General features: G+C 35.9%; 1 protein-coding gene across 3 annotated transcripts; it reads right to left on the bottom strand.

The window, feature by feature from the left end:
• Positions 1-206: 206 nt before the first annotated feature.
• Positions 207-13729, bottom strand: LOC112522585 (paired amphipathic helix protein Sin3-like 3). 3 transcript variants are annotated; one of them, XM_025131807.1, is made up of 23 exons: positions 13556-13729; positions 13394-13463; positions 13203-13275; positions 12637-12792; positions 12364-12547; positions 12192-12290; positions 11906-12079; positions 11423-11669; positions 10687-10823; positions 10223-10298; positions 9421-9680; positions 9179-9333; positions 8791-8918; positions 8448-8702; positions 6452-7024; positions 4965-5593; positions 4550-4647; positions 4318-4456; positions 3499-3651; positions 3249-3424; positions 1916-2027; positions 1593-1777; positions 207-423 (listed from the first exon to the last, which is right to left on the bottom strand). In XM_025131807.1, exons 3-22 carry the CDS (start codon positions 13271-13273, stop codon positions 1610-1612), a joined length of 3990 nt encoding a protein of 1329 aa, XP_024987575.1. In that variant the 5' UTR covers positions 13274-13275; positions 13394-13463; positions 13556-13729; the 3' UTR covers positions 207-423; positions 1593-1609. The 3 variants fall into 3 exon arrangements, 2 of the variants coding, with proteins under 2 accessions (XP_024987575.1, XP_024987576.1); XM_025131808.1 differs by lacking the exon at positions 3499-3651; XR_003070215.1 differs by lacking the exons at positions 207-423; positions 1593-1777; positions 1916-2027; positions 4550-4647 and having other exon boundaries at positions 3250-3424.
• Between the last annotated feature and the right edge of the window lie 2055 nt (positions 13730-15784).

The raw sequence follows: 15784 nt of genomic DNA on the forward strand, positions 1-15784 counted from the left end.
CGAATTTTTTATTCTCATTTTTAGAAGAATTTAACATAGTTGTTGGAGCAAAACTTTTCCCAAATTTCTAAAATAACATAGGTGTCGGAGATACTCTGCCTCTTGTAGAAAAGGTCTCGTAAGTACTCTCTTTTGTTTCCTTTTTTATCGCAGGTTTAACGAAGAACATAAAGCCAACTGGAATGAAAAAAAGGAATATGGTAACTACGTACTGCTATCTTTTTTTTCTGCTTTCTATTTATAGCAAGTTCTATCAACATGATTTAGGAAAAAAGCTCACAAATCTGAAAATTACTAGAGATGAAGCTCGGATCGACATTATACGACGGTTCTTGGAGCCGTCTCTTATTCATCATCTATATGAACACTAAAACTAAGGAACCTTTTACGTTTACCGTCAAATCTTGCAACCACTACCAATACCTGCATTGAATACGAATTTGTTATATACCATAAAAGCATTTTGAAAAAAAAATCCATGGTAAAATCGAGTATAAACAAAAACCAACAAATCCAGTAAGTCCACCCGGAGGTGGGTTTGGAGGGTTGGATGTATGCAGACCTAACCTCTATCTCAAAGAGTAGAGCGACTGTTTCTGTGAAGACCCCTTACTTGTGCAAAGTGTGCGAAAGGAAAGGGTATCACATGCTCGTAAATTTACAGAGAAAGAACATAAGAAGTTGAAAATACAGAAGGTAATGCTAAAAATTGGACGAGAGTTGGAAGTAAGCAACGACAATCCAAACATACAGACAAAAACAAACAAAACATACAGACAGAAGTAGGTACAAGAAATCATAACCAACGCAGGAATACCCACACACACCTAGTCTACCTAGGGCTTAGAAGATCTTGTTGCAAGAAAGGTAATGTAACCCTTTGTTTCAAGAAAAGAGATGGAGTCTCGCTTCTAAAGTTTAATATGGTTATCTATTTTTTTTTCTAAGAAAACTTAAAGAATTCTTGTAAAAATATGTGGAACCCCATTAGATTACTCTCCAAAAGAGCCTTTGAGGAGAACTTCCCTCCCCAGTCCAGGAGGGGGATGGGGTGAAATGGTCAAAATCTAGCCGATATGGGATTCACATGCAATGTCGAAAGAGAGCTAGACAAGTGTGGGGCTAGTCGAGTCTATAGAGTGGTAGACATGTTCTTGTACCATGTGAGAATATGTGGAACTCCGTTAGATTACTCTCCAATACTTTCCGATGTGGGACCACCTTTTTTTAATACTCCAATACAAAACAACAAGGGGCGACTGATTCGAATCTAATACATCACCACCAGAGCATACAAATGGCTCAAATGCCTCAATTATATAAAATATGTTTCCCAATAGTTAAATCAACAACATGCTAAATAAAGTATCAAGCTTCAAACACATCAAAGTGCATTTTGTATAGTTCTTCAAAACACTTTAGCATGCTTGTTTCACCTTCAAATTACTATGCATGAAACATAAATAACCACATTTCATAACACCATTTAGATCATGCATTTTCCAATGACACCCATTTAAACACAAGCAACATGAATCATTTATGTCAAATATATATATTTGAAGTTTCAAATAGGTTGGTACGTCAAATACCTCATCCATTTTTCTTGTCACGTCGCCAAGCATTGAATCCTAGACTGCAGCATCTTACGGAACTTTTGTACTTGGAGCGAATAGCCATTTGAATTGGCAAGTTCATTCGGTGGTATACATCGACTGCTGGTATGTCTTCGGCCCATACGCACCATAGAGTCTTCTGTATCTAAAACATACGATATCTGCACACGAGCCTCGGAAATCAACACCAATTGCTTTTACGGAAAAAGATATTTCAACCACTACTAGTTATTTGTCCTTCAAGAAGGGCAAAGCAGATAACTTTTTGCCAAATGTACTTTTTGGTCAATAAGATTTACCTTAAATGTAATGCAATTTATCTTGCACTCCATCCTGTTTGAAATTCGAAGTCCCTCCATGGCCTGCATCATTGCTAAGTCTTCATCTTCACAAGCATATTTTCTTTTATTTCTGCATAGATAACAAATTAGGGCCTGTTTTTTAGCAGCTTAATGAGCTTAACGAGACTCGTAGCTTATTCAGTTAGCCATACATGACTGTTTGGTAGTAGCTTAATGATATAGAAAGTGGTTTACTCAGTAAGCTTTTAGGGGGAGCTTTATGCACAAAGTCGAGTTTTTTTTTCCCCTCCCAATTAAAAAACACGCTCCTTTCATCCATGAAAAAACCATTCCAAACAAAAATCTTCCCAATCTATACAGACAGATTAATACCTCACATACAACTTTATCCATACAAGACTTAATGGAAAACCAACCAAATAGCGACCATCTTTTACTTCACATTTACTAGTTACGTTTCATGAGCAGAGATAAAGGCAGAGCATGATAATCCCTTCACAATGTTATTATCACCTTCATTGTGCATTAAAAAATTGACAAATTTGTTGACTCACACACATGAAATTTCATGTTATCATTTTCTCACACAGCGCTAAGAGTACGTTTTTTATATCTTATGCCGAGTTATGCCACATGAGAAAACATAGTTAAAAAGGGGGTTATTTAGCTAAATGAGTGTTTTTTTTAATCCTTGACCTTCCGACAGGTGTTTTTATTTGGCATTCTTGTGTATGGAAATGGCACTTTCTGTTAAGAAATAATATTATGGGAAATTGATCAAAATAGTCAATTTCCCACTTTTTCAATTGAATTCCATTTTAGCCAGAGTTTACGCAAATATCTTACGCATTTGCGTAAACTTGATTTTCAGATATAAAAGAAGGGAAAAGATTTGTTTGCGTAAAGATTCAAATTTTTGCTTTTTTTTACCCAAGGCTTATTTCTTTTTTATCCCGAAATGATGAATTGAGCTCGTATAAGCATTTTGGACGCTGCTATTGAAATAGCTCTTCTAGCTTAAGGATTTTTTTTCTTCTTCCAGAAATCAGTCTTTATGCCAATGCGTAAGGCATCTGCATAAAGATGGGTTATTTTGAGAAGAGGCTTTGAAAAGTGGCTAAAAAATGAAAAACCTGTCAAAAGGTCATTTAACCAAACAACCTGTTAAAAAGGTAACTTATTTATGTCAACAAAGTGACACAATGTGGTGCCACTTAAGCATCTAGCCTCCAATTGTAGGAAACTTCACGATGATGGAATTAAACCACAGAAATCCCATTGTTAAATCAGAAAACCAAATTGAGTGAGGTTTTTGCCAAGTGCTAAATACCTTTTTAAGAAGATCCCAGGCTTCTTTTTTCCATGAGCAACTGGAAGGTTTTGAATGCTTGGATAGGCTGCAAAACTCGGGTCTATTGAAAAGGCTGGTGCTTCTGATGTCTCACATCCGAGGTCCATTAGCCGAATGGTTAATCGGGTTTGTCTATCTGTTTCTGGTATAAGCGACTGTAATGACACAAAACTTGTTAACGAAAAATTGTACCAGAATTCGGGAATAATGAGGGGACAGTACCACTCACATGCTCAAATCTATAAATGTTATCATCGTTAACAATCACTCTGGCATTTGCATTATAAAGTTCATCTACGAATCTCCCAGGTTTTCTCATATGTTCATATGCATAAAGGTGGAGAAGCTTGTTATCAACTTCATCCATAGCGATTGCTAGCAGCTGTGGAAGGTATTATGAGCACAAAATTCAGACCCGTATTGGAGAATATGATGGTATTTAGGAAAAACACGAAGTGATCAACTTTTCCAAATTCCATCCATCATGCTTAGTTCTTTTACTGCAAACAAACCATCGTTCTAGTGGAAATGCAAAAAGGACCATTGTTTCTAAGCATGAGTGATATTGAAAAAAAATTGTGAACTATAAATGCAAAAACCCATCCCACTTCGAAATTTGTGTCCAAATTCGAACATTCTTGCAAAGTGTAGTGCTTTTTCCTTTTTCTCATTTTCACGAGAAGAAAAGTTTGTTTGCAACAAAAGCTAAGGGGCCGTTTACTAAACATTTACCTTGGTAAGCGCTTCCTGTTCAACCACTTTATCGGGTGAACATAACAAGAACCAAGAATCTTACCCGGTAAGAGGGAAACAAAGGATCAAGAGTCTTGTCCTGTAAGTGAGCGTGATGACTTTTACCCGGTAAGCGCTTACGGGGTTATAAATGTTACCATTAATCCATTTTGATGGCTAGGAATGTTAACTCCTAAGGTAAATGAGAGTGGTGCCTCTTGCTGGTAAGCGCTTACCCGGTAAGCATTTGGTAAACATCCCCCAAGTATTATGGTTCAAAGGACTAGAAAAACAAGATGGAAAACGAGCATGTAACCTGTTTAGAAAGCTTGTATATCAGCTTGTCTAATGTGAAGACAGAGAACGACCAAGTGCCAAGAACAGTTCGACATTCGTCTTCATATTTTGCACTATCAACAGCACCGCCAAGAAAAGTGTAGAGTAGATCCAAGAATCTAAACCACAGAAAAGGGAAATCAGTTTAATTAATTGAACAAGGATCTTTTAGCAATTTAGAGGGCATAATTAAGGTGCAACAGCTAAAAGACCTAGCATATGAATCATTAGGTGTCGTGTCATTTGAACCACCCCTCCATTTATCATTAGCTGACTTTTCCTTTGCTTCCTCCAGTCTTGAGTATAGTGTCTGTGGATTAAAAGTAGAAAACCAAATAAAGACCAATAGAATTGTAGGGTTGGGTTCCGGTGAGAATGGAAGTTATGGTGAGAAGGGTAAGAAGGGATCTCTACCCTTGGATCAATCCTAATTGAAGATCACTAATGCGGTGCACCGAGATGCACCGGATCAATTCCCGTGAAAAACACAATTCATGGAGTGGGGGTGAGATTAAAAGTGATTGAGGGTTCAGATCCCTTCTTACGTTTTTCACCTTAACTCCTATTCTTACACGATCTTTGTCTAGAATTGTATCAATAAGTAGTTTGTAACACCACGAGTCTTACTTGATGAAGTCTGAAAAAAACATAGAAGGCATCATTTCCATAGAAAACCCGAGGATCATCCTTTTGATTATGTGATACTCCTGGAACATACTTTGTAAGCGGCTTTACTGTTTCTAGAAAACGTTCTGAAAACGGTAGAACAGTTTCTTCTCCTTCTTCAGCTTCACCTTCACTCTCGGCCTTGTTATCATGAACCCCATCATGCTCTTCAGGGGAGTGATCCTCTACTTCAGCAGTTTCACTGCCTGAACCATCACCATTCTCGAAAGCATTCTCGCTGTCGCACGATGACCTATGTGCACTTTCCTCACCTTCGTCGTCTGCTTCGTTTTCTAAACCACCTTCATGATATCTGTTTTGGTAATTTTCTTTGCTCAAGATAGTCCCTGTGTCCCTGAATGCGGCAAAATTATCCTCTTCAAAATCACCATTTGGAGATAATTCACCCTCCTCTCTTTCTATCTTAAGTTCACCACCAGTGTCACTATGGCGTCTCTTGCTTCTGCCACTCCCTACTATTGCCTCATTCAAAGATGATCCTGGTTGTGTAGAACCGCCAGCGTTAGGTCTTGACACGAGTCCACTCTCCAAAGCAGCTTTACCAGGTTTTGAGGAAGTGATGCAAAGCCCTGTAATGATACAAGAACCACCAATCATGTAATGAATGAAATACAAACCAAAGGGTCATTGGTCCAGCGGTATCCAGGTTACTGGCTAAGCATTTAACACGGTCGATCGCGGAAATCGAGGTCGGGACCTTGACTTGCAATCGCGGTGGGATAGGCGGTAATAAAAAAAATAGGCACATAAATTAAATCCGAATATATATGTGTGTGTGTGTACAAATTCATATATGTATGCCTAATACATATCAAGCAAACAATTCAAAGTTTCGAACCACACAAGCAACATAGTAATAGAGTTTATAGAGTCGATCAAGGGAGTGGAGTGGCAGGATGATTCACGATTCAGTCGAGTGGCTGGAGCATGAAAGGTAGGGACGATTCACCCCTTGGTCTCTTGGATATGATTCAGGATTCAGTCGATGAAACTTGAAAAGGATTTAATTTAGGTCAACTAAAACTCTAAAAGTAAATAAAGGCCCACAAAATATTAAAACAAAGCCTAACTATTCTAAAAACCTAAATCCCCAACACTGAAATGGCCCAAGAATAATTGCGGTATAGCGGATCGCTATTTTGATACAAAATTGCGGTGCAATAGCGGTGAATAGCGCCACTAATTGCGGCATCGCTGTAAACCACTGCTATTTTGAACCGCAATTCATCTGAGGACCGCAATCTGCTATTGACTGCCCAGGTTACTGGAAGAGCCCAGCCTCCCATGAGGTCAAGGGTTCAAACCTCACCAGAGGTGAGGAGTGTGTGAGTATTTGCGGAGTACAAAATATTATATACTTAAAAGTGAATGAAATACAAAGAGAATTGAATCAGGGGAATGGGGGACACCGTATGGATGTTTATCACCTGAAGAATGTGCACCACCAATCTGCGAAGTTTCATCAGTCGATTGAACATTAATCTTGAGTGTTTCACACTTAGGGGTAATGCATGAAGTGCCACTCTTACGCCGGAAATGATTTGTGATGTGAGAACCATTCTCTTTAACGCCATTATTATCATTTACCAAACATGCTCGTGAAGAACCTGAATGTTCAGCTAAAACTTTATCGTTTTCATTGGCGGTGGTCAACTGTTTGAAACCAATAGTGCTATGGACATCTTTGCCATTACTTTGCCTAACAGTACTGCCACTTTTCATGGCGGGATTGCTGGCTTTTGCAAGGCGGGGAGGAACACTAAACATAGGTTCCACGAAAGTTGTCCAGATCTTCATGACCTTATCAAATTGTTCAGGGGTACAATTTTGTGGAACATAATACTTCATGAGCTGATATACGTCTTCATGGACGTCCAAATCACAATACTTAAATTCTTGATGCGGCATAGAGTCTTGCCTTTTCCCAGAAGCAAAATGCTGATATAAGTTTCCGTCTTTAGCCTTCTCTTCACTGATTTCCTTGATTTCTGCCAACAATGCTGCAATATGAAAGAACATGGATTATCATCCATCGTAAATGAAAAAAGAAAGGAGAATGTGAAACCTTTAATTAAAGGATGACCAAAGTGTTCCAAGCTCCTCAGTTTTGTGATGGTTGGAACCCTTCTAGTGGAACAAGAAAAAAAGTTGAAAGACAACCAAGATAAGTTTGTAATTCTTTTATTATTTAGGAGTCACAGACTCAGATAGTTTATATACCAAGTATAAATAAACTTTTATAAACTTATATTTCTAATTATAGAACTATAAGGGGCACCTCAGGTTAGTGAAAACTGAGAACATTTTGGTTCTTTGAACTGGGCAGAATTTGGTATGGAACTTGAGAGCACCATACATTTATTGCTCCTCTTGAGATCATTTTGTAACTCCGAGTGAACTCCATAACAACCAATCTTGATTCTAGGTTCGCATTCGATCGGTGTATGCTGTACGATAAAATTAGATAATCCCAAGGCCACATTTTGATCAGGCTACAACCAATTTACAAGTGGAATTCCTGAATTCCAAGTAAATTGCAAATCTTGAGCGAGTTTGTAGTTGAGATTCTAGTAGGATTTAGATACATGATAATATAGAGATCCATTCAAGAGAAATCATAGACGGGAAATGAAACGACAAGGTGCAAAGGACTCCAGGAACTGGCAAAGTGAGAGGCATGCATTTTTATTCTAATGAGCAGGATAAAGAGGTTCTCGCTTCATAAGGATTCAACAATTTATAGGCAGCAAGTAATAGCAACTCATCAACATATTTTTATAAATTCATACATCAGATGCCAGATTGCCAACATTAGGTAAATAAATTGCATTCAGTTCATCAGTTAAGACAACAAGGTTTCAACATCTGGAATAGTTCAAAACCCATAATTTAACCAACAAAGTTCAACAAATAGAGACGAATATTCAAGTATAAATTTTTTGTTCCCACCTTTTTGGCTTGGAAAGTCCCACAATATTTAGCTTTTCACAAAGGTATCCATTTCTGAAAGGAGTCATTTTTTAGTGTGTTGAGAGTTGAGGATGGAAGAAATTATAGCTGTCATCAACAAAGAGACCATTTACTGAGTTATTGATAATTAGGGACTCATGCCCAGAAGCATCAATGCTCCAGAGCATGATAAATTGCAAGGTGCAGGTCTCAGTACCTAAGCCCAATTTGTTCAGTACTTAAGAGATTCAGAAAACAACTTGTGTGATTAATAATGTGAATCAATTGCCCAAATATAAGTTTTGACATGGGATGGCAAAATTGCTTGCAATCGCTCAAGCAATTTCAACATCATGACTGGATCACAATCGATTTCAACAACCAGCTAATCCATTAACACTGATGATTTAGGGAGGATGAGGATCAAGAGATGAAAAATTTAGAGAAGTTACTTCAGTGATTTAGTACGTTTACCTTTAGCACTCAAGCTCTTTGAATCCTGCTGTTTGAAATAGAAGCTGCGATGATCGAGTGACTTGTGATAGTTTTTAGCATAAATTTCTGCCCAAACCTTGTTAAAATCAAAACGACACCTAGCCCACTCCTCTTGTTTCTGCTTTAAGCGAATTAATATTACTGGAAGCGCAAAAGATGCATTCTTCCTTAATACATCCATCACATCAAGCCCATTATCTCCATACAGACGTTCAATGCACCTCAAATTTAAAGCTGAGCAACAAACAGAAGAAAATGGTGAACAAGGCTGCAAAAAATGGATGTTCTGTGAATTTATTTAGGTCCTTGATCAGTTTCTTACCTGTAAAATGATCTTCAATGCGAACCATGCTGTCTGTCTTGATTGAGTTATCATTGATCTTATCCAAAAGTTCTTCGACACGTCTGGCTGTTATATTCACAGATTCTAACAGCATGTCTAGTTCAAACCTGACATAAAAGGTAACAATAATACCACCCATCAGTAAGCAGTAATTAATTAATATTTTGGGAGGCATATGTATCCCTCCCATGAATGTTTCATGGGAAGTAGGGAAGCTCAATATTGGTAGTATAAAGAACTTGTATAATAATCTAGTGATCTGTTCCAATTAGCAAAATCAATATATAAACATGATACACAAAAAAGGAAATACATGAAAAAGGGTAATCATATGATACACATCTCAATTAATGCCAGAATGCCCTACCTGTCATCTTCACATCGAAATAAGCTCTCTTCGTACTGGTTTTTACGCATGTGCTTAAAAGAGTAATCCTCACTTCCAGAAGTAACAGACACCCAGTGATCATTCAACACCTCATCACCAATTTTTGTTCTTTGACTTACCGAAGGAATTGGATACTATATCAACATTGACAAATGAAAAACTGATCAAGTGAATACGGTAAGACATAACTGATTAAATGTACAAAATGCAAGATTAACTACATTCTTTGGCAGAAGCCGGTAACTTGGAGTGCAGCGTTCACAGTTAGAAAGATCAAGTTCTTGAATTGGTTTCGCCTGATACTCATCCTTGCTTGGAAGTAGAGATTGCTTAAATCCAGATACATTTTTACCGCTAATAGCAGATCTCTCCCCATCTTTGATCTCACAACCCCTGTCCATTTCATCTGTATCATGATTTTGATCTCTATCCTCATCCTCTGCCTTCAAAGATCCGGGTAAATGCCCACTCCAAAAAGAACCTGGCCAAATATCTACTTAGTATGAACAAACAACATGAGATGCCTTTCATCTCAGTTAAGATAATTTGAGTTTTATGATAGTCAAAGGTCCTCTAGAGATGGCAGACTGAGTAAATAAATTGAACAAACATCCTTACGGGAGAGACCTCTAAATGATATTAGATAAGAATAAAAGAAAACCAGCATTGAATTTTCCATAAACCATGCGCATTTTACATCTCTTTAGGATCAACTAATAACATCAGATGCCTTTCATCTCGGTAAATATAGTGCAAGTTTTATGACGGTCAAAGTTCCTGCTAGAGATGGCTGACTGGGAAATAAAATGAACTCACGCCCTTATGGGAAAAACCTTCCAAATGATGCTCGAGAAGAATAGAAGAAAAATCAGCATTGAATCTTACATCAACTATTCGTATTTTCACTAGTAATATGGCAAAACAGCCATCTGCATAAAGCCGTTAGCAGATAAAAATGTTTTAAATTCAAAGAATAATAGATTCTCCGTAGGTAGATCAAAATACAGCTTTGGTGATGATTACCAGTCCTCTCACTGCGATCAATGAACCCATTGACTTCTTCCATAAGATCTGGATAAGCTCCAAGTAAATTATTCACCTAACGAAAATGAATGCTTTTTAAGATTACAAAAACACATCCAAAATACGCAAATTGATCTGAGCATGCCATACAAAAAAGTATTGTGCAAGTACTTCTAATGACTGAAAGTGACAAGAGACCGGCCCGAATACAAGTTATTATCTTAATGCTGCTTTAGGCTTCCGATATATCATTTTGTTTAACAGTATATAATATTCAAATGATGTGCATGATGGACCTTTATTGTAAGTCAAGCATGTAAAACCATGTAGCATGACAAATATAATAAGGTTTTATCATAAATACATGGAAGAAAGATGATAATAGGTTCGACAAACATACAATAATTGAACATTAGAAACTAATTGATAATCTTTATGACGATATGAAGTGTAGATAAGTTTACCAGCGATTGGAGTTGTGGTCGAGTAATATTCTCTGTGCAATAATGCACAATGCACTTCAGAAATGCCTGGTAATCGTCTGAGTTACGTAATCTTTCCTTCACCTTTTCACGGAGACAAAGCACTTCATCACGCATGTCTGCCCAATATTAACTCAAATGAGGAGACGGAAGGAGAAAATAAAGATTTTCGCAAAAGAAGCCTCATAGTCTACTATACTGTCGCATGGTGATAAACTTTTGCTCCTAACAGATTTTCATCAAAGCATGCACAATACAGACCCATGCTACAATACGAAGATGCTCTCCCTGTCATAGCATCTTGCTGAAAGCTTTCACAATTAAAATTAATGGCAGGTTTTCCAGCTATTGATACAAAAGGAAAAAACTAAAATCTTGTATTAAAATTTATCTTCTGTCAATCAGTCAATGAATGACAAAATGATGATGAAGTACCATTGAAGATCAATTGGCCAAGGATGGATTTTTACAAAAATTGCAAAATATTAGCATTAATATTCCAAGAATTTTTTTAATGAGAACATACACCTCTCAGAGCGCACTGCCTCGTTTGAGATAAAAAAGGAAGAAAACCACCAAAAGAAAAAAGAGCATAAAACATTGGCCCTTACAAGGAAATCCATTTGAAACAACGCAAGACCATCTACATTCTGTATCAAGGTAAGCAATTGCAGATTGTATTGAAGTGGTTTCAGTGTTATTGTGAATTAGATGATACCTTGATGAAATAGTTCGGCAACAGAGTCCTCAAGGGCATTAGCAGATTTACGTTTGTGGGTAGAACGATTCATCCCATGATGATCAAAATCCTTATTATGAGAATGGTGTTCTCTGTCTTCCCTTCTCACTTTTTCTTTCTCACCATGCCTCCTATGCTCCTTGTTAGGTCTAATAGATCCTTCCTCATGACAAGGATCCGACATGTCAACACTGACGTCACGTTCAGCATGACAAGCAATACCTTTCTGCAAATGAATAAAAATCTATTCACAAACAAAAGCAAGATATATGCTTCTTATGATGGATTTTTTACTGAAAACAATGATGTAGGAAAGTTTTCAGTTATGAATATCTGTGATAATTAATATGAGTAAAAGTTTGGCAAGTAAAGATGAGTCAACTAGTGAGTCACTTTAAAGACTGATATTAGCTTGACCACGAAATTTTGTATCAGAGCTTAACCCATCGGATTAGAAATTACCTTCTCAGAATGCAGAGGTCTTATTGTGCCAATGGGAGAGCTACTATCTTCATGGCGAGGGTTATGGTTCCTACTGGAATGAACATAATGATTTGATGCTGCTGCTGAAGAATCAGGTAAAAAATTAGTGAACTCCTTGAGCAGGTCTGGCTGGTTATGAAGAAGAGTCGCAACCTGAAAGAAGATGATATTTGATTGAACAAATTTAGAACCACCATCATGAAATGCAAACACAAAGGAATAGTATGTGAAAGAGACAAGTATACAATAGTCTTAAATAGCAAACCTCCTGGTGGACCTCGCTAATGGATTTGTTTTCCTTTCTGTACAAATTCAAAATATCAAGAAAAGATTTGTACACATGATCATCACCTTGAAATCTCATCTGCAAAGAAATAGTTTGTTAAAAGAAATTTTCCAAAGAGAAGCCGTTATACACTATCCTGTGATGTTATTACCTTAATTTTGTTTACAAATTGAATGGCTTCTTCAAACTCCACAGGCTTCTTAGCATGTGGCTCATCCTCGTCTGAGAGGGTGATTTCATATCCTTTCGGGAGGAAGGTGTTGAAACCTAGTATTAGCCTTCGGTTCCCTTTGAATAGTTCCTTCACTCTTGCTATGACACCTGTGGTGTCAATTCTACAAAAAAAAGGGCATCATAACTGATCATGACAAGTTTCCGCACGGTGACAGCAAAAATATTGGGAAAAGCAACGGTTTAGCTAAACCTTTGTGCCTTAAAATCTTTCATTACATCAAGAAACTCCGTATATCTGTCCCTTCTGTCAAGAAACATGTCTTTGACATCCTTGAGATACATAAGGGCATCACTAGTTGTCAACTTATGTGTGCCCCCTCCATCCATAACTTGGGGTTGCCCGGAGCTTCATTCAAGAAGATGAGATGAATAAATCACACCATTCATTCAACATTCAGACATACCTCACATATTGAACCATAAACTTAAAGAAATAGAAAACATATCTTCAGAAAGTAAGCATTGATAAAGATCTTACCTTTTTCTTTTAACCCTGCTCGTGTGGCAAATTTTGAAGATAACTAATGAACACAACACTTCAAGATGACCATAGGAAAAAATTACATAGCAAAAACTTTTGACCACTAAGAAATTAAATTTGAAAAAAAAAAAAAACAACTATTAATCACAATTTTTACTCTTTCAAAATAACATCAAAAACCACCATATAGAGTTATAGACTCATAATCAAACATTCTTCCACACAATGTATCTCTGAAGACAAAGGATGACAACTATAATCCAAAAGAGACTTACGCTCCAGAGATGATAGGCGGCTGAAGTTGAGAAGCACTCCCTGAAACATCGTCGTCTCTAGACCTCTTCATCCCTTTAAAAAGAATTTAGAAACAACTCATTCGAAATTAATCAATAACCAAACTTTCCTGACAGTCTAACACTCATAATCTTCAAATTAACAATCAAAACCAACTAGAAAACCAAATTACCGATCTAAAAACAGCATATAAGAATAACAGTTGACCCCTCGCTACAGATCACCATCAACAATTCCTCGTTCTGTAAAACAAAATTTAGCATTAAACCTTGAAGTGAAGAAAAGTATCTAACAATGCAAACAAACAAAATTAATCGACGATACATAAACTTACTCTCTGAAAGCCAAAAGATCGTCTATTTTCTTCAATTTTACTTCAAATTCGCCATTGAAACTTTCAAAAATCAGACATACATACGTGTATAGTACCTACACTCTCTGGTCTTCGTGATTGTGTGTATATGAGACCAGAAACTCTGTGATTGAATGCAGATACTGAATCTATCAATCTGTAGATGGAATATAGAGAGAGATAGTTGTGTGTATGTATGAGGCTATAGATATAAAAAAGCTATATGTATATATTCATATATATATATATATATAAACACAGGTTTCTAGTGTGTGTGTGTACCAGAGAAGAAAAAGGGAGAAGAGCAAGGGTGTAGAGATGGTCCTGTTGACGTATTTTGTTATTGTGAACCGGGTGACCGGAAACCGGTTATTGCCGGTGATCGTTAGGGCCAATGAGGCAAGGGTATAATTGTCTTTTAAGAAGAGATTTGAGGTTAATTTAGGGTTTTGACTAAAACTTAAGGGGTGGATTTGTAATCTTAATGAAGTTTTGCTGATGACGTGTTAGATTACTAGGGTTTTGATCAACTCTCTTTTTAACATAATTAATAGGATAAATTGCAGAAAAAATAACATAATTTAACTTGAATTTTATTTTGAGTAATGTATTTTTAAAACTTCTATTTTGATATTTAACATGTAAAGTTTTAAATATTTAAGTACCCGGATAACCGGTTGGAGACTAATTTTAGATTAAAAAAATTCATGTCTAAGCACGTCAACAAATAATACTAAGTTAGATACCACATCAGCATTATAATCGGTTAATGCTTCAACATGTTACTCCAAAGGTTAAAAGTACCTCGAGGTCCCAGGTTCAAATCCAAGGAGAAATAAAAATCCCCTTGTAGCCACGAAGGTTCAAATGCGGTGATTCCGGGCTATCTGCAAAGCAGGTGGTTGCCCTGGGATTAGTCAGCTCGCATAGCGGGTTGGATATCCAGGTTAATCAAAAAAAAATTACATCTTAGGTACCAAAATAAAAGTATTGAAACTATGTTACCCAAAATAGGAATCAAATTAAAATGCATTACTCTTTCATGCAATTTATCCTAATTAATATTATTATTTTAGATTTTCGGGTCAGCTAATGGATTTTCTTTATATTACTCTTAGTTTTATTTCAATAAATATATTTTCTTTATATTACTCTTAGTTTTATTTCAATAAATATATTTTCTTTATATTACTCTTAAAAGCAGATAAAACAAGAAACAAAATCTTCGAATTTAAAAAATTCTGTAGAACTTAATGTGAGGAGAATTATGTAAAACTTACCAATGAGATTGAATTATTATTATTTTATGTGAAGTTTTTTTAAAATATATAGAAATAATAAAATTATATAATAATTAGACTATATTATAAAGTATTTGACAAAAAATCTTACAACTCACGTTTTATGCATGAATTACTGTTTATTAATGCATATTACTTAAAATTCAAGATTACAAGTAAGTTGTGCGTAAATACAACTTATTAAAGTTTCATATAACTAACTGCAGATAAATATAATTAAATAAAAAATAAATATCTTATTTTAAATATAAAAAATCTAAAATATAATTATGATAGACATTAACTTCTAGCAAAATACTTAATTATTATCCTTATAAAATAATTATATTATTAAACCAAAAATTAAAAAAAAATTAAAGAAATAAACAAAAAAGGAAAATTTTTAATAGTAATATCAATATTTTTTTCCAATTTTTTATCATATCTTTATCTTTATATTTTATTTTAAAATAAAAACATTACACTTTCTCAAAACTATATAAAATCATATCATAACATCGACTGAGACAAAAAAACGAAACATTAAAATCGAGATGTATCTCGCTACATTGTGCGAGTACCCTTCTAGTTCTAATAATTTAATTAATATTGAAATCTTTAAAATAAATAATCTGTTAAAGTTGGAATAATTTTTTTTTAATTTTTAACTTTTGATTATTTATTTTATAGAACATGTAAGAGATACTCTTTTGACTCATCCCATTACAAATAATGGAATGATATGAGGATGGTGATTTGCCCCGACCTGGTGGGAAACTCGGTTCACCCGATCCAAACAGGGACGGGGATTCCCTGCTAAAACAAGTCCCAGGGCCAGGGTCGGATCCTCGGTAAACTCAAACTAACGAATATCTTTCATGGGTTTGACCGAGATTTGATAGGGTTTGACCGCGGACGGGATGCTAATTCT

The sequence above is a fragment of the Cynara cardunculus genome, assembly GCF_001531365.2.
Source record: "Cynara cardunculus var. scolymus isolate 2C chromosome LG 12, CcrdV1, whole genome shotgun sequence".
In the NCBI taxonomy this organism is placed as follows: Eukaryota; Viridiplantae; Streptophyta; class Magnoliopsida; order Asterales; family Asteraceae; genus Cynara; species Cynara cardunculus.